We start from the raw sequence: 19,323 nt of genomic DNA, 5'->3' as shown, positions 1-19,323 counted from the left end.
GAGCTGGTGATGGACAGGGAGGCCTGGTGTGCTGCAGTTCATGGGGTTGCAAAGAGTCAGACACGACTGAGCGACTGAACTGAACTGAAGCATATCTATGGTCTTCCCTGGTTGCTCCAATGGTAAAGAATCTGCTGCAATGCAGGAGACTTAGGTTCAATCCCTGGGTTGTGAAGATACCCTGGAGAAGGGAATGGCTACTCACTCCAGTATTCTTGACTGGAGAATTCTACAGACAGAGGAGCTTGGCAGACTCCAGTCCATGGGGTCGCAAAGAGTCGGACACTACTGAGCAACTTTCACCTTCAAGTTTATCTACAATCTGTGTGTGAGCCTCAAATTATTGAGGAGAGACATAAATTTTTATAGTCCTTCATATTTCTGGTGTAGATTGTATAACCAGTATTTAAAACAGTGAAAATAAACTATAATGTGTTTAGATATAACTTGAGCCATAAAATGAAATGATAATTCCTCTTCTAGGCTTTACATATCTTTATTTTGCTTACAGTTTGCTTCAATTTAAGGAGAGGGACTTCTATTAGTATTTCAGGGGTTCAATTTAAAGGAACAATTTCCACAGAAATGTTTATGTACATATTTTAGAAATAATAGGCATGACAGTAATTTCCTTAGAAAAGCTTTTAGTATGAACATACTCAGAATACATTTTTTTGGTGAAAACAATATGCAGCTGTTTAATATATTATAAATTCCTTAATTTTATAGTTTTCAACTGTCTAAATACTAAAAGAATCCCATAATCTGACATAAAGAGGAACCATTTTCTATATTATACCAAAATTACAATTTACCCGTATTCTAACATTGAGAAGTGAGATTAAAAAAACCCCCAGCATTATAAAGTCTACCTAGAAGGATCAACAATGACTTCATAGACTGTCTTTAGTGTATATCTATGTATCTATCTATATTTATACACACAATATTTTCTTAGTTTTTTGAGACACATGACCTGCCCTATTTTAATGATGTATTTAACAGAGGGTTATAATGTAGAGGTCAGAGAATAGGATTTGGAGGCTGAAGACCAGTGTTCAACCTAGAACTTTCTTGATCACTGCATTTCTACCCTTTGTGCCAGATACATTATAAATGTCTGAATAATTACATTAACAAAGATTTCTTCATCTATAAATTAGAGATAACACCGCCTACCACACAGAATATTTGTAAAGAACAAGTAAGATAACTAATTGTTGCTATAGTGCATTGTTAACTTGAAGACTCTGAGTTAAAACTATTTTTTAAAAAATTTGTGATAGTAGGGCTTGTTGTTTAGTAAAAATATCAAACATCAAATAAACTCCAATCTTTTCTTTGATATAATAATCACTTAGTTATGTTTTCCTTCTAACAAGATGTAAACAACAAATTTGTTCAGTGTTCATTTTAAAAGGAGGAAAGTATTACAATTCATTAAATAAACACTATGTAATTCACACCCATGTTCTACAAAATCTCCTTTGGTAAGTCATTATAAGAAGAAATCCATTTATTTCAAAAGAAAACTATTATAAAAAGGTCTAAAGTTTATATGTTCTCATTAAATTCCAATTTAGTGGCATTTACCAAAGCACCTCACACACACCTCTTTCACAGCATTTACCATATCGTATTATAAATGGTATTTGTTTCTCTCAAAAGACTTTGAGCAACTTAAGGGCAGAAAAATGTCAATATTCATCTTTATACCAAATTCCTAGACTTTGGCTGGTTCTCTGTAAAGGTTAGTGCCTACCAGACACAGCATGAATGATGAACATAAAACAGGATATATGTGTACAGCAGAGGACAAAGAGCTACTATAATTTTGATGAGTTTCATGATATACAGGCTAAGTGATGTTTATCAACAAACTGAGAACAGGATTTTAAAAGATTCCTTTAACTTTTAAAGTAAAACTAAATTCCTTGGATTTTCTCTATGAATGCAAGTAGTTTTAAGGCAGACAGATATATGTTAATGTAACTTGATGCAGACAGAGTTTGTAGCATGTTATCAGAACAGTGACATGAAAATGACACGGGGAAAAAACAGCAAAAAATGTACTGAGTGATAGTTTATTCAGTGCTCTCAAATAATAATGAAGTAAAGTTAATGTGCCAAAAGTTTGTTGTATTTTATAATGGTTCATTTTTGTGATTTACAAAATGTTATATTGAGATATTAAGGTACTATTGTACATGGGAATCAGCCTGCATTGGTGTTTTGTTTTGTATTGGGGAGGGGTGGTGAACCACGTGAGAGTTTATATTTGGAAAACATAGTTTATGTTTAAATGATTATTTGCCCAACTTGTTTTGAAGTATAGAAATGGTCAGTAAGTGTTGATGATTATGTTTGAAACCATATAAAGACAGTTGAAAACATGAAAGGACAATTCCAAGAAGTGACATCCAGTATTAAAGATAACATGACTAATACGGTTTACACTATACACAAAAGGATTTTCTTAAATATTTACTTTAAGTGCCTGATGAAAACTAAATGGGATCCTTCCTACCACTGCTTTTGTAACTCTAGTAGGCACCCCTTATTAAAAGAAAGGGTGCAAATAATGTAAAAAGACTATTGCTAGGATTCAAGCAAATGTTATAAAAATTTTTTTATCATCAAGGAGCCATGACCTTATGGGAAAGATTTACAGTAATATGTGATTATACATATTGTATTTTCATATGGTGTTGTCAGAAACTCAAGTTAGGCCTGGTTAACCTGATTGTACATTAATAAATTTTTATATGATTTGACCAAAGCTGTTTGAAGGGCTCTTACTAAATGTTTATCTGGCAAAATAAGGCAAACCCTTTAATTGTTCAAGTGGAAACTCTAAGAAGAGTTCTGATATTCTGTTGTAAAATAATTAGCACCTGAATAGCTTTAGCACAGACACATGTATTTTTATAGAGATCTACACTTCATTTCCCGTATGCAGTATGGTTACTATACTTTACTCTTACGAAAAGAGATAAAAAGCAAACTGATATCTAAGATAAATTGAGTCCATTTTAGGTTATAAGCTGTGGAGATACAATCTGGTAAGTATTTTTCCATAATTCAATTCTATTATGGGTTTAAGGAAAAAAAGAAAGCTTAAGAATTTTGGTATCAGTACACATGGAGACAGAGAGAGTATTTCTAACATGAAACTTTGTAGCATGTTTGCCTATCAATGCATCAACTTAGAAATTGAAAATGTATTTTTATTTATGAGAAAAACGTGGTATACATTTATCTTTGTGTTCAATTAAAGTAAAAGCTAGATCTCATTCTCCATGTTATTTCATAGTATGTTTTCTCAGAAGGTGACTATAACCAGCTACCAGTTTTTAGTAGTCTGAGGTACTCGGATAACTCAAAGGTACTTCACATTTGAAAACACTATTTTCAAAGTATTTTACAAGATATTGCAAAAGCTAATTTTGTTATGATGGAGGCCATGATTATCTTATTTTACTGATAAGAAGATATACAAAGTTTAAATAAAATAATTTGCCCTGTATTTCAGGGGGTTTTTCCCTATAATTTTTCCCAATCACAGTGCCAATAAAAATAATTCAATAAAAAACTGAACAGTTTTACAGTTACATGTCGGTTAATCCCTACTAGGCAAATTACTTAGAATGTACTATCTCAACTTTGGTACAGGAAAAAATTTTTTTATAATATAAATTAAAAACATTACTTGTAATAGATTGTTCTTTAAAGAGGTTAAAAAAACAAAAACACAAAACATTCTACAAACATTAAGTTTTCTAGCAAAAATTTTAAGTACATAATTCTCACAATAAGGCACTTCTATTCTCATTTAAATGTTTCATAGAAAGTTCTCCATTTTTTTGTAATCAAGTCTTCATAAATTATACAGTAATATTGTTACTTCAAGTAAAACTTTATTAACTACTCAATTTGGGAATTTCTTTAAATGTTTTTACTTGTGAATAGAATGGAGTTTGAGTAACAAATCCTAAATGAACGTACTCTTGGTCTGTTTCAGATTTAGAGAACTGATGTTTTACCCTGTTGATCTTGTTCAAGAATCTTGAAATCTTCCAAAGCAAGACTGTTTAAGGCTGCTGGTAAAATGTATTCTGATGTGCCCTTAGGTAATACATTATTTGTTTCCAGATTCTTCACCAAGCATGCGGCTTTAATCCATCTTCGAGTCGCTCTGCGTTCTTTCTGTAGGCAAGTTTTCATTTTCCTTCTTAAGCTTGCTATCTCCTTTTCCAGTTTAATTATCCTCTTTTTTGCTTCCATAGGATTCCTGAAGGCATAACTGTGTTCAAGTAGTACTTGCTGACTACTAATGCTTGATTTTAAATTAGATGGTCCGGTTGGTGTACAACTGTTGTTTTTCTTCAAAAGATTCCTTGACTTGAGTTTCTGAGCCAAATAAAATTAGAGGGTTGAGCATAAATTATGGAATATCACAAATAAGCAAATTCTGTCCAATTTTGGGTAACAGTACTTAAACTGCTCTTTTTGGAACCAGACAATGCACTTCTCAGGTTTCTGTCAAATAACTGAATATGATTCTGTAGACTTAAAAAATTTATTTGCAATATTCTCACTAAGGCCAATATAGAATTCATTTAGACATTTATTTGTGATACTGATTTGATCTTTTTAAAGAAAATACTATTCTCTCAATTTGATTAATATTTCAGACCTGTGATCCTACCTAATAAAAACATTCCCAAGAATCAAGCTCCTGAATAGTTTACTTATTAATTATGCACAGTTTTATCATACTATCAAGGATTTAAGATGTGGATAGAAAACTTCTGTCCAGATAAGAAATCTGAGGTCCCTTTTTCCCCTTTAAGTTCTTTCATTCAGGTAGTCATCAAGTCCTATTAATTCTACCTCCTAAATATCTCATCAGGATGTTTAGGATCCTCCCATCATTCTTAATGCTACTACCCACATCAGGCCCATTTCATTCATGTCTAGCTTGAATATATTAAAAACTTTATTGATCTCTGGGCTTATTTTAATCCTCATTAATCTATTTCCCTGACCAATAACACTGAAGAGCTGAATTTGAATAGCTCTATGAAGACCTACAAGACCTTTTAGAACTAACACCCAAAAAAGATGTCCTTTTCATTACAGGGGACTGGAATGCAAAAATAGGAAGTCAAGAAACACCTGGAGTAACAGGCAATTTGGCCTTGGAATACGGAAAGAAGCAGGGCAAAGGCTAATAGTTTTGCCAAGAGAACGCACTGGTTATAGCAAACACCCTCTTCCAACAACACAAGAGAAGACTCTACACATGGACATCACCAGATGGTCAACACCAAAATCAGATCGATTATATTCTTTGCAGCCAAAGATGCAGAAGCTTTATACAGTCAACAAAAACAAGATAGGGAGCTAACTGTGGCTCAGATCATGAACTCCTTATTGCCAAATTCAGACTTAAATTGAAGAAAGTAGGGAAAACCGCTAGGCCATTCAGGTATGATCTAAATCAAATCCCTTATGGTTATACAGTGGAAGTGAGAAATACATTTAAGGGACTAGATCTGATAGATAGAGTGCCTGATGAACTATGGAATGAGGTTCGTGACACTGTACAGCAGGCAGGGATCAAGACCATCCCCGTGGAAAAGAAATGCAAAAAAGCAAAATGGCTGTCTGAGGAGGCCTTACAAATAGCTGTGAAAAGAAGAGAGGTGAAAAGCAAAGGAGAAAAGGAAAGCTATACCCGTTTGAATGAAGAGTTCCAAAGAAGAGCAAGGAGAGATAAGAAAGCCTTCCTCAGCAATCAATGCAAAGAAATAGAGGAAAACAGTAGAATGGAAAGACTAGAGAGCTCTTCAAGAAAATTAGAGATACCAAAGGAATATTTCATGCAAAGACGGGCTCAATAAAGGACAGAAATGGTATGGACCTAAGAGAAGCAGAAGATATTAAGAAGAGGTGGCAAGAATACACAGAAGAACTATACAAAAAACATCTTCACGACCCAGATAATCACAAATATGGTGTGATCACTCACCTAGAGCCAGACATCCTGGAATGTGAAGTCAAGTAGGCCTTAGAAAGCATCACTACTAACAAAGCTAGTGGAGGTGATAGAATTCCAGTCGAGCTATTTCAAATCCTGAAAGATGATGCTGTCAAAGTGCTGCACTCAATATGCCAGCAAGTTTGGAAAACTCAGCAGTGGCCACAGGACTGGAAAAGGTCAGTTTTCATTCCCATCCCAAAGAAAGGCAATGCCAAAGAATGTTCAAACTACCACACAATTGCACTCATCTCACATGCTAGTAAAGTAATGCTCAAAATTCTCCAAGCCAGGCTTCAGCAATACATGATCCATGAACTTCTAGATGTTCAAGCCGGTTTTAGAAAAGGCAGAGGAACCAGAGATCAAATTGCCAACATCTGCTGGATCATGGAAAAAGAAGAGAGTTCCAGAAAAACATCTATTTCTGCCTTATTGAGTATGCCAAAGCCTTGGACTATGTGGATCACAATAAACTGTGGAAAATTCTAAAAGAGATGGGAATATTAGACCACCTGACCTGCCTCTTGAGAAACCTGTATGCAGGTTGGGAAGCAATAGTTAGAACTGGACATGGAATAACAGACAGGTTACAAATAGGAAAAGGAGTATGTCAAGGCTGTATATTGTCACCCTGCTCATTTAACTTATATGCAGAGTACATCATAAAAAAGGCTGGGCTGGGAGAAGCACAAGTTAGAATCAAGATTGCTGGGAGAAATATCAATAACCTCAGATATGCAGATGACACCACCCTTACGGCAGAAAGTGAAGAGGAACTAAAGAGCCTCTTGATGAAAGTGAAAGAGGAGAATGAAAAAGTTGGCTTAAAGTTCAGCATTCACAAAACGAAGATCATGGCATCTGGTTCCATCACTTCAGGGCAAATAGATGGGGAAACTGTGGAAACAGTGGGTGACTGGGGGGCTCTAAAGCACTGCAGATGGTGACTGCAGCCATGAAATTAAAAGATGCCTACTCCTTGGAAGGAAAGTTATGACCAATCTAGATAGCATATTAAAAAGTAGAGACGTTACTTTGTCAACAAAGGTCCGTCCAGTCAAAGCTATCGTTTTTCCAGTAGTCATGTATGGATGTGAGAGTTGGACTATAAAGAAAGCTGAGCGCCGAAGAATTGATGCTTTTGAACTATGGTGTTGGAGAAGACTCTTGAGAGTCCCTTGGACTGCAAGGAGATCCAACCAGTCCACTGTAAGGGAGATCAGTTCTGCGTGTTCGTTGGAAGGACTGATGTTGAAGCTGAAACTCCAATTCTTTGGCCACCTGATGCAAAGGGTTGACTCATTTGAAAAGACCCTGATGCTGGGAAAGACTGAGGGCAGGAGGAGAAGGGGACGACAGAGGATGAGATGGATGGATGGCATCACTGACTCAATGGACATGAGTTTGAGTGAACTCCTGGAGTTGGTGATGGACAGGGAGGCCTGGTGTGCTACGGTTCATGGGGTTGCAGAGTTGGACACGACTGAGCGACTGAACTGAATCTATTTTGTGCCACTAGAATAATTTTCTAACAGATTTGATGTTTGAATACTGACTACATTCTTCTTTGCCTCCCTATTTTCTAAAGAACTAAAAAATCTTTACATGGCATACTATACCATTTAGGATCTCACCCCATTCTGCCATTCACCACCCTAATTTTCATTCCAAAAATATTAAAACACTTTTAGTTCCCACATTATCTCATCAATTTCATAACTTTGTGTCTTTCATTCATTCAACAAACATTTATTGAGACAACACAACAGTGAATAAGTAAGATAAATATGGTTCCTGTCGTCATGAAATCTAAAACTGGCATTCTTTCTGCCTAGAGCAATTGGCAGGAGCTCCTTTTCAATCTTTATATTCCCAGCAACTAACTTGGATTTCAACATATGTAAAGCCCAGTAAGTATCTGTTGAAAGAATAAATGATCAGTGTCAAAACCAAGGTATACTTCAAATTCAACAAACATCTGAGTGTGTACTATGTACCAGGCACTATTTGAGGTTCTGAGGATTCAGAAGTGAAATGCTTGCCATCCTGGAGCTTTTCTAATATCTGTGATGTTAATATTAATAATTAGTTTACCACAATCTCCTCTCTCTTCTCTCCCATTCAGATATTAACCATGTAGATTTACATATTTACCCATCAAAAATAACTCAAGAAAGCAGTGGGTTTTTTCCTCTCTCAGAGGAAAAGATATCTGTCGTTTTCAAAGCTAAATTTTTTACTTTTTTTTTGTTGTTGTTCATTCTACCCCTTAACATTTCAGTGATCCTGCCTTCGCAGCTAGCTTTTCTCTTTCTGGTCAGATCTTCCTTGAGTAGATAAAACATTGCTTTAACACATTCATACTATACCTTAAATTTCTCCTTCTTTTTAAATATCACTTACTAATACTTATTTTCCACTCATCCCCCAACTCATTAGTTTTTGTTCTCATCGTACTACTGCAGCTGCCCTGTGCAAGGTTAAGAACTCTCTCCTAAGTCCCAAACTCCAAGCTCAAACCCAGTCTAAATGCCGGAGTTCTACCAAGTTTTCTGTTACGCCTCCCTCTGACCTTATATTCTTTGGTCTGACTCTGGTATTCTTTGGATGTGCTGCCATGAAAGCACTTATCACACATTATTTGTATGTCATCCTAAAACCAGGGCAGAATGATGCTAGAGGTTTCATTAAGATTTTTCAGTTTAACCAATGGGTCAGTTATTGACAATAATTAACAATACTGTAGAATTCCAATATGATAAAAACAGTTTGGATTGGGAAAAGAATAATAGAATCAGGAGATCTGAGCACTAATTCTAGCCTGCATCTTTACTGCAATTTTCCAGTTTCCTTGTACAGTATTATATTTGAATTTCAATAAATTCTGAATCATTCCATTTTACAAACAAAAAAGGATGGATTCTAAAAATGGAGTTAAAGAAAAGTAGCATTACCTACCATGGACTTTATATGGGTACAAAAATCAAAAATGGTTGGAACAGCATCCATTTTAAGTCGTCTAGTTTGTCCTGTTAGGTCAAAACAGGAAGCTTCAAAGTGCTTTGAACAAAGAAAAGTATGTTTTCCTGGCACAAAATTTTTGCGCCTAACCAGGCGAACCCATTCTTTTCTTCTTTTAGGATCCAAAGGAAACCTTAAAAAAAAAAAAAAAAAGGGCAACTCAAATTCCAACTATCACACACTCTGGTTGCACTAAATAGTCAAAAGAAAATTTGAAAAATGACAATTTTAAATGTCTTCCATTTATATAACAAATTAAAAATTTCTAATATCCAAACACTGGAACAGAAACCAATTCATGTTCATTTTTGTAAGTTCTTAAAACGTACAAAAAACTAACTTAAGTGAATCAGTTTTTCAAGGTCTTAAAAAGAGACATCTCTTCCCAAACTAGTCCTTAACAAGGGAGAAAAAATAAGTAAAACTAAATTTGATCTGTATCAAATTTATGTGGAACCACTGTAAGCAGTAATAGTTTCACAATGATTTGATCTACTGTTGACATACAGGGTCAAGACAAGTCAGATAATCCACAGATTGAATTTTATCAAGATAGACTCTGGTATTCCTTCCTCTTTGTTCATTATGATACTTACCACATGCTTTGTAATTTTTTGTTTTAAAAAATTTCCAGTGAAATGAATGATGATCAGTTTCTTGAGGACACAGATCATTGTATCTTTTTATCTATCTTTACCACTTAGGTATTGCCTTGCAAATAGTTGGGACTCAACAAAAATGTGCTTAGTTACTATAAATATAGAATATATAAATTAATACTATACTATACTACTTTCATGAAGTTAAACTGCATATATTTTTGAAAAATGAACTCTTAAGCTACGTAGTACAGTTGAAAGCATAATTACTACAAGAAGTAAAACGCTGATGACAAGCCAGTTGGAATGTTTTTCCTGTTTATTTCAAACATAAAATACAGTGATACCACCCAGTGTACGGCTGTTAAGGAAGATAAAAACATAAGGGGCTTCTAAAAATTCTGACGGTAGCTGTGCTGTGAAGTGAAAGTTGCTTGGTCCCACTCTTTGTGACCCCATCAACTATAGAGTCCATGGCATTCTCCAGGCCAGAATACTGGAGTGGATAGCTGTTCCCTTCTCCAGTGGATCTTCCCAACCCAGGGATTGAACCCAGGTCTCCTGCACTGCAGGTGGATTCTTTACCAGCTGAGCCACCAGGGAAGCCCAAAAATACTGGTGTGGGTGGCCTATCACTTCTCCAGCACATCTTCCCAATCCAGGAATTGAACCAGGGTCTCCTGCATAGCAGCAGATTCCTTAGCAGCTGAGCTATCAGGGAAGCCCGTGTTGACTGACTTGGAAATAGAAGAATCAACTTTTACACACAATAAGTTTGAACTGAACTCGTTAGTTTGACTACCTTATTCTTTAAGTATTAAAGGATACTAGTGCCTAAAAAGAGCCATTAAATTTATGTTAGAAGATCCTGTGGCTCTGAAGCCCGCAGCTGAAGATTCACTAGAACAGCTTTGGCTATATTAGATATACTAGGGTTGCTCAAATTACCAGCAGGGAGGGGCACAGAGATGAAAGCTCAGGTTTACTTATACACCCTGCCATCTCATGTCCCCATTCCCCACAACCTCAAAAACACCCTGATCTGAAGACAACATTTGTATGTTACTCTGCTGCTAAGTCGCTTCAGTCGTGTCCGACTGTGTGACCCCATAGATGGAAGTCCACCAGGCACACCTGTCCCTGGGATTCTCCAGGCAAGAACACTGGAGTGGGTTGCCATTTCCTTCTCCAATGCATGAAAGTGAAAAGTGAAAGTGAAGTCGTTCAGTCGTGTCTGACTGTTAGCTGCCCCATGGACTGCAGCCTACCAGGCTCCTCCATCCATGGGATTTTCCAGGCAAGAGTACTAGAGTGGGGTGCCACTGCCTTCTCCAATGTCACTCTACAGTTCCTGTATTTTCATAAAGTACGTTTACTCTATTTCACTAGACACTTCTGATAGAGAATTAATCTACTCTGTTACCTCTCAGTTCTTAACAATAATGTATTCTCACTTCAAAGCTCTGTTCCAATATTTAATGATCTGAAAATTCTCCAGAGGACTGAGCTAAAAATTAAGCTATTAATTCATAAGCACACTTCTTGTTGGGACCTCAATAAAGGCTCAGAATAAATAAGTACTATCAGTACTATTATATTATCATTTGTATAAGACTCTTCAGATATATAAAGACTGTCAGATATTATTTTTCATACCCACCTTTAGCTCTTTTTTAAATAATGAAATCAATGCCTGCAACTGGACCTTAACTTCATCAAATTCTTCTTTTAAGACTCAGTTTAGGAATCCCATTTTCCTAACAAGTTTTTCATGATCAGAAGACTTGGTTAGATGTTTCTGTATCATATAGTGCTAATATAACTGTATTCTAAGGGTTTACTTTTGTATCTCCACCACTAGATCACAGGTTTTTCCTGGTTAGAAGCTGTTTATTTCACTACTTTATCCTGTTAAGCAAGCATTCAATAAATTTTTCTGCGTGAATCAATGAATATACAAGTTAGTGGAGTTAGTTTGGCATTACTAAATAATCTTCAGATTATCTGTGTTGAAATAAAATAAGAATCATCAACACTTTTATATTTTATTTTGGATAATGTTTTATAAAGTTAACTCTAATTATTTTTTTCACATGTTGTTTGGATTTTTCCCAGCAAATCCAAAGGGTGAGTGAAATAGCCTGTAAGCTGAATTTAAGTAATAATAAATCCTGTAAATATTAGTTTTAAATAAGTGAAGTAGTGTTACTAGATGGATATATTCTTGCCTACACCAAAATAGAAGCATGCTTTCAGAAGCATTAGATGTTCTGGAAAATCACTCAGTATTTTAAACAGTGCTACTTTGCTAGGTTATTTAATAAATAACTGAATGTCTCTAACATTCCAAGCACTGTCCTGGGCACTGAAGACATGGTGGTAAATAAAACTGACCTACCTTTATGATATCCCCCTTTTTTGAGGGTATACTGTAATGAGGAAGGTACAGAATCAAACACCTTGATGTAGCAGAAAAGAGTGGCCGAGAACAGTTTCTCTGGAGTCAAACCAGGTATCAATACTGGATCCTTCACAGAATAGCTGGGTGACTTTAAGAATGTTGTTTAACCTTTTTAGGCCTCAGTTTTAATGGTACCTAGTGGGGTTCTAGGAATTAAACGAGACAATGTGAGTAAATGCTTAGCTCAGTGCGTGTGTGTGTGTGTGTGTGTGTGTGTGTGTGTTAGTTGCTCAGTCCTACCCGACTCTGTGACCCCATGGACTACAGCTTTCCAGGCTCCTCTGTCCATGGGATTCTCCAGGCAAGAATACTGGAGTGGGTTGCCATTCCCTTTTCCAGGGAATCTTCCCAACCAAGGGATTGAACCCAAGCTTCTTGCACTGCGGGCAGTCTCTTTACCATCTGGGCCACCAGAGAAGCCCAGCCCAGTGCAGATTACATGGTAAATGTTAAATAAATAGTTTTTATTATTGGGTTGGCCCAAAAAGTTCATTCGAGCTTTTCCATAGCATCTTATGGAAAAACCTGAATGAACTTTTTGGGCTAACCCAATATTATGAATGTAATTACAAGTGTAATTATATGAACTTAGAAAAGGGTAAGTACAGGATTGCATGGAACCATAATAGGAAGAGCTAATCTCATCAGGAGGCCTTAAGAGAGTATGGGAATTAGCTAGGGAAATGGTAGTAGTGAAGAATGTTAAACAGTATCTTGGGTACAGGGAAGTGTTATAACATGACATGATGATGGAGGGCTTGCTAAGATAACAATGATTTTGAATTTTATCCAAAATGGTATTGGTAAGTCATCAAGGGCCTAATTTAGGTGTGACTGTTTACAGAAAATATTTTAACTAGTTGTTAAACACAGACATGATTAAAAATTATGTAAGTTTGCATTTAAGTAGATTAAAAACAAAGGTAATACATATTAAAAACCCACCACCTAGTTATTTTACTATTATCTACATTTAAGGTTACTTATATGTATGAAACCTGTATGAAATAAGTGATACAGAATAGGGTAGTATTGTACATTTCTTCCCAACTCCAAGATCAGTGATGTCATGTTGGTAGCTTAAAACCAGTTATGGTTGGGAATACTTATATCCTGCAAATTGGACAAACACTACAAATCAGGGTTTTTGCCCTTCCCCGGAGATCCTGTTGTTAAACATTTAGCAACACACCATTTACTACAAAACAGCAGTTAGATGGACATGAATGGAAGCAGTGAACCACTTAAGAAGTTGTTTTAATACTTCAATTGAGAGGGAATGGTGAGAAGTCAAGGGAGGATAACCTCCCAGCTTCTGGGTGGCTGGTGTTTCCTTTTATGAAAAAGGAAATATGGGAAATGTAGTTTTTGGGGAAGGACAAGTTCAAGAGTACAATTTCAGTATGCTGAATGTGAGGAACTGAAGAGATGGGGGATATAATTGAGACACTTCATCTAAAGGTTTAAAACCCATTGGAGATTTGGACTGAAAGTACTGATTTAGGAGGCATCAACAAGTAAATGTTAACCAAGACCGTAGGAACAGCTGCAATCCTTTTGATGAGAATGGGCTAGGTGATAGAGTGGTGGAGACTGAAGTTAGACCAAGGAAGTAAGATGAAAATCACAAAATTAGTGTCAAATAATTCAAAGCAGAGAGTATTTCAGGGAGGAAATGATCACATGCCATGAAGAAAGATGTAAGTGTGACAATTCATGTTAGCAAGAACAGTTTCAAAAGATTACTGGGGAGACAGTCTGGAACGGGCTGAGGAAGAGAGAAGGAAAATGGGGACAATAAGTGTAGGCAACGTAAGCTGTATATGGGGATAAAGAAGTCTACCAATGTCCTAGGAAAGGAGTGAATTAAATGTTAGTTAGGAAATAGGAATTAATTTCATTACGAATAATGCTATTTTAAGGCCTAAACTGCTGAGGTTACACATGAATATGTTAATTTCATAGCAAGCAAATGGTCAAACATGGAAAGGAGGTATGTATGTTCGTGTACCACCACACATCTCCTAAACATTCATTGTTGGTGCCGTGACTCCACCCTCTTCCTCATCTTCCAAATCAAATTACCATATACGATAATTTCTCCTCAAACATTTCTCAAATCTGTCTACTTCTTCCCATCCCTACTCTCAGTACTACTCTAGTCTAGACCACTGAGTCTCCCTTATTTTATTACAGGGTCCTAACTTTTTCCTCTATCAATCTAGGGCTGATTGTGTCAGCATCAGAAGTACACTGTTTAGTTTCACTGAGCTGCATCAGGATCTCCTTGTGAAATAGTAGGTATGTTAACATTCTGTAATAAGCTCCTTTCTTGTCAAATTCATCTCATGATGATGATTAAGCAGCACTTTAGGTAACACTGTAATTCTCCACACTGCTGAAGGCTTTTTAATGTGGAAATCTAATCACTCCATTCTTTGTAAGCCTACTCAAGAACTCACTGGATAAAACAGAAAATCCTTATAAGTATTGTACAGGACCAGATATATGTCATCTTTTGGTCTCATTTGAAATTTCACATCCTTTGAGAAGTGTTATTTGACTTTTCAAGGCTAAATTAGGACGCCCTGAAAGTCTTCTGTGGCATTTAACCATAATTATTTATGTCAGTCTTTCTCATTCCCAGTCCAGGAATTTTCTGGATCCTTAGCACCATGTCAGGTGCTAAGAGCTTGGCACACATTCAGTTCAGTTCAGTCATTCAGTTGTGTCCAACTCTTTGCGGCCCCATGGTGCCACCATGGACTGCAGCATGCCGGGCTTCCCTGTGCATCATCAATTCCCCAAGCTTGCTCGAACTCGTCCATGAGTTGGTAATGCCATCTAACCATCTCATTCTCTGTCCTCCCCTTCTCCTCCTACCTTCAGTCTTTCCCAGCATCAGGGTCTTTTTCAGTGAATCTGTGCTTCGCATCAGGTGACCAAAGTATTGGAGCTTCAGCTTCAGCATTAGTCCTTCCAATGAATATTCAGAACTGATTTCCTTTAGGATTGATTGGTTTGATCTTACAGTCCAAGGAACTCCCAAGAGTCTTTTCCAAAGCCCTGATGCTCCAACAGTTCAAAAGCATCAATTCTTCAGTGCTCAGTTTTCTTTATAGTCCAACTCTCACATCCATACATGACTACTGGAAAAACCATAGCCTTGACTAGACGGACCTTTGTTGGCAAAGTAATGTCTCTGCTTTTTAATACACTAGATGGATCAATGAATCAAGCACTACATTTGCATGACATACATGAAAAACATAAACACCACGAGGATTTTGTTTTTTAGGTGGTAACTTTTAATGGGGAGTGCATTTAGTCACAATGAGGTGGGAAGAAAGGTCAAGGATTTTATTTTCTGAATTCTAAGATCTTATTAAGTTGCAAAGTATATAAATGCCGAACTGTTTGCACTTAACTTTTTAAATGCTTCTTTTCTTCAAGCATACGGCAGGCACTTGCAGAGAAGGCAAATGTTTACCAAGTCATTATTTCATGTAGTATTCAACGTGATTTAACCGAAATCACGTCAACCAAATCAGGTCAACCTGATTTGACCGAATTAAAGACTTTTGACGGCTTTTCGGCAAACGAAAGAAGAACGTAACCTGGGTTCTTTGTATACTACTTTGTTCTAGTAAGAACAGAAAGCTTATCTTTTCCATTTTCATTCACATATTTTAATTCTACTGCTCTTAATGACAATTTCTCCGCAGTTACCGTATGTGACTATCAGAAATCTACGCTTCTCGTGTCAATATAGCTAGTGAGAACTAACTAATTATAACGGGAACGTAGTCGTCTTTTTAGGTGATTGCTGACTTGAAAAAGGAAGATCTCGCTTCCTCTTATGGCGTCATTAACATCAAGACCTGGTCGAATACATAGGAAATAAAAGAGCAGAAAATTAAGGTATCCTCCTGTCGCTTTCTAGAGAAGGACTAATCACTGCACAGAACTTGAGTAAACCTTCCCCGAAGGGAGAGAAAAACTGGACAGATTTGAGAAACACAAAAGGCAAAAATGATGCGTTCCTGCTACTTAATAGCTAAGTTAGAACTAGCAGAATCCTCTTGTTCTTTTCACACAAGTGATACCCAGTGTAGGAACTCCCGTTTCCGTCAGCCCCACTCCCGGCCCAGGTTACCTGTGGAAGCTGATGTTAATGTGCTTGTTGTAGGTAGTAGCACAGCCCGCCGCGGCGCAATTGGTCGGCATTTCCCTTTCCACCTCATTCGGCGCTGTCTTAAGCCTGATTTGAGGCGCGGGATGCTACGCTTCCTTCGGGCGGACCCTAGGCAAAAGAGGCTGGGGAACGGCCCACCGAGCTGAGTTGCCAGAGATGGCTGGGAAGACGGGGTGTGTGTGTGTATGCGTGTGTGCGTGTGTAGCAGGCGGGGGGCGGGAGGGGTCAGCCTGCCCTCTCTCTTTATTAATATGGCGGACTTGAGCCAGCAAAGCCGACGGTCCTGGAGCTCCAGTCGCCCTCGTTTGTCTTCACCAACATGGCGGACGCAACCCGCCCGCTCCCCGGCTCCCGCAAGGGAGTGGGACTATACAGCGTCTCTTTAGCTGCGGGCCACCGAGCAATTAGACGACGTGTGCCCCGCCACCCCCCCTCTTACTATGAAACTCTCTCGAGGCCAAGATTAAAAACAGGCCCGCCTACCCTGCCACGCTCCCCAAACCCCCAAAGGCCAGTCAGGAATAGGTACGAGCCTCAGACTGGAAGGATAACGTCAAAGCGAGCGGCAATTAAAAAAAACACTACAACTCCCAGGCAGCCATCGCGCTGTCCTAATTATTATCGCGTGAACTGGGACTCTTGTTTCCGGCGTGCCGCAGGAAGTGACGGCCGAACAGAGCCACTTCCAGAGCCACTTTCTCGCGAGGCGGAAGAGCTCCGATCGCGGAGGAGCAAGGGGGCGCTAGGGTAGGGAAGTGGGTTGCGACGGTCCGGCGAGAAAGAGCTGGGGTGCGGGGAAGTTGGGGAGCAGAGCCCGTTAGGTCTCCAAACAGGATAAGGCCGCACCGACCGGGTCCGTTAGAAAAGAAGGAAAGCGGAGAGGAGGGCAGTAGTCGGGCGGATCCCCGGATAGAGGGCTAAGGTTGTGTGGAGAGCGCTGCTCCCGGGATGGCGACCGCAGATACTCCGGCCCTGGCTTCCAGTGGCCTCTCGCCCAAGGAAGAAGGGGAGCTTGAAGATGGGGAGATCAGCGACGACGATAATAACAGTCAGATACGGAGCCGGAGCAGCAGCAGCAGCAGTGGCGGCGGGCTGTTACCGTACCCGCGGCGAAGGCCTCTTCACCCGGCCCGGGGCGGTGGATCCGGCGGAGGCGGCGGCTCCTCCTTGTCGTCGTCCTCTTCTCAGCTGCAGCTGAGGAATTTCTCACGCTCGCGGCACGCGTCAGAGCGGGGCCACCTCAGGGGACACAGCAGCTACCGACCCAAAGAGCCATTCCGGTCTCACCCGCCCTCCGTGAGGATGCCTTCCAGCTCACTGTCCGAAAGCAGCCCCCGGCCGTCGTTTTGGGAACGGAGCCACATCGCCTTGGACCGTTTCCGTTTTCGAGGCAGGCCTTACCGGGGTGGGAGTCGCTGGAGTCGGGGACGAGGAGGGGGTGAGCGAGGAGGCAAGCCGGGGGGCAGACCTCTGGGAGGAGGAGCGGGATCCGGATTCGGCAGCAGTCAGAGCTGGCGAGAGCCCTCTCCACCTCGGAAGAGTTGTATCCTTAACGTGGCGGTCTGCCCTGGGTGTGTCACTAAAGTTCCCTTTAGCGTCATTACTAGGTATGAGATGAGTAACTTTTCTGAACCGTCAGAACCGCTTATTTGTCGTTGTGTCAAAATACTTAACGTAGGAGGTTCGTTGGTAAACCCCGTGTGTCAAACTCGCCTTGTGTCTTAAAATTACTTGATTGGGTATATTGCTTTTTTAACAGTAACTTGTTTTTGGATGGGGGCCAAACTAGTGGAATCTAAGTGTAAAATCAGATTTGAAATACTACATCACAAGCCCAGGTTTCAGTAGCCTTTGTTTTTGTTAGTAAACTTTGTTATGTGAAGCTGCTTTAGATTGTTAGAGGGAGAAAAAAGTATTAGCCATAAAAAGTTTGAGGAATACTGTTGCTTATATCATATTACACTGTCACATTGAAGATTATGAAGTTTCATTACACCGAATCCTACTGTTTTTATTTGTGATGATTTTTTTTTTAACCTTTCTTGATTTATTCTTATACATTGCTGCGTTTTAAAGTTGGGGGGGGAAAAGTCCTAGTGTCACCAGTTATTAATTCGGAGGTTTGAGATTCATGGATCTTTGGCAGAAGCTTTACCTCCTTAACTTCTCTATTTCTTATGTTCATATTTTGGGCATTTTATAACTCTTGGTGCTGACAGTTGTGGACTAGAGAGAGAATGAAACCTACCAGCATTTTAATTTTAATACATTGGAAACCGTGGGGGTTTATGGGGAGGTGGAGCTAATGGCGAGGTTAAGGAGGAAAATAGCAAATATCTGATTCTTGTCCCCTCTAATCTTATTCTTAGTTATCTTAAACATTCCTGAGTTTATTCATCTGAGGATTTGCTATTTTAAGATGTGTTTGTAGAACTATCCTTTAAAACAATTTTTTTAAGTTATGTGTTTCAAGATACAGCAAAGTGATGCAGATGTACATATTATAGTAATTATATTAATTTTCTTTTTCAGATTATTTGTAGAACTGTGTCTTGACATACTCCATGATAACTGCCTAAAAATAGTTTATTGAGAATACTTACTGCTGATTGTAACTTCCATGCTGTAATGAGTTTTTAATATATTCACTATATATGAAACCTACATGTAATGACATTTGTTGGGGAGACACTCAACGTTAATTTCACAGAATACTTAAGACCAAATGGTCTTTGCCAGATGTCAGGATAGAAAGAGGACCAGAAATGTAGTTTAGATAAGGAGGAGGAGCTTCTGATGCTGGTGCTCTGAAAAAACTTATGCAACCACAAGTTGGGTCAGGAGCACACAGGATTGTTTCAGGAAAAAAATCACATAGGTATTTAACTTTTAAAAAGAAAATGTTCTTTGAATATCTTAGCCCAAGATATTTTTTTTAACCAAGGATTTGTTAGTTGTCAGTTCGGAGCCTAAGAACAGAAGGGCTGTTTAATTACAGACA

At 38.5% G+C, this 19,323-nt stretch overlaps 2 protein-coding genes across 4 annotated transcripts in view; one reads left to right on the top strand and one right to left on the bottom strand.

Annotated features, from left to right (window-relative positions):
* Positions 1 to 480: 480 nt before the first annotated feature.
* THAP2 (THAP domain containing 2) lies at positions 481 to 17,010 on the bottom strand. The gene is made up of 3 exons (XM_069584011.1): positions 16,284 to 17,010; positions 9,005 to 9,200; positions 481 to 4,410 (listed from the first exon to the last, which is right to left on the bottom strand). The coding sequence occupies exons 1-3, from the start codon at positions 16,352 to 16,354 to the stop codon at positions 4,024 to 4,026; spliced, it is 654 nt and encodes a 217-aa protein (XP_069440112.1). The 5' UTR covers positions 16,355 to 17,010; the 3' UTR covers positions 481 to 4,023.
* The window catches only part of ZFC3H1 (zinc finger C3H1-type containing), a 50,030-nt gene continuing 47,700 nt past the window's right edge, over positions 16,994 to 19,323 (top strand). For all 3 annotated transcript variants that reach the window (XM_069584004.1, XM_069584005.1, XM_069584003.1), the window contains exon 1: positions 16,994 to 17,865. In XM_069584004.1, coding sequence (XP_069440105.1) covers positions 17,271 to 17,865 — 595 coding nt within the window. In that variant the 5' untranslated portion in view covers positions 16,994 to 17,270. The remainder of the gene's footprint in view (positions 17,866 to 19,323) is intronic.

Source organism: Ovis canadensis, chromosome 3 (genome assembly GCF_042477335.2).
Source record: "Ovis canadensis isolate MfBH-ARS-UI-01 breed Bighorn chromosome 3, ARS-UI_OviCan_v2, whole genome shotgun sequence".
Taxonomy (NCBI): Eukaryota; Metazoa; Chordata; class Mammalia; order Artiodactyla; family Bovidae; genus Ovis; species Ovis canadensis.
The sequence above is the reverse complement of the archived record's forward strand: the minus strand, read 5'-3'. Positions and strand labels throughout refer to the sequence as shown.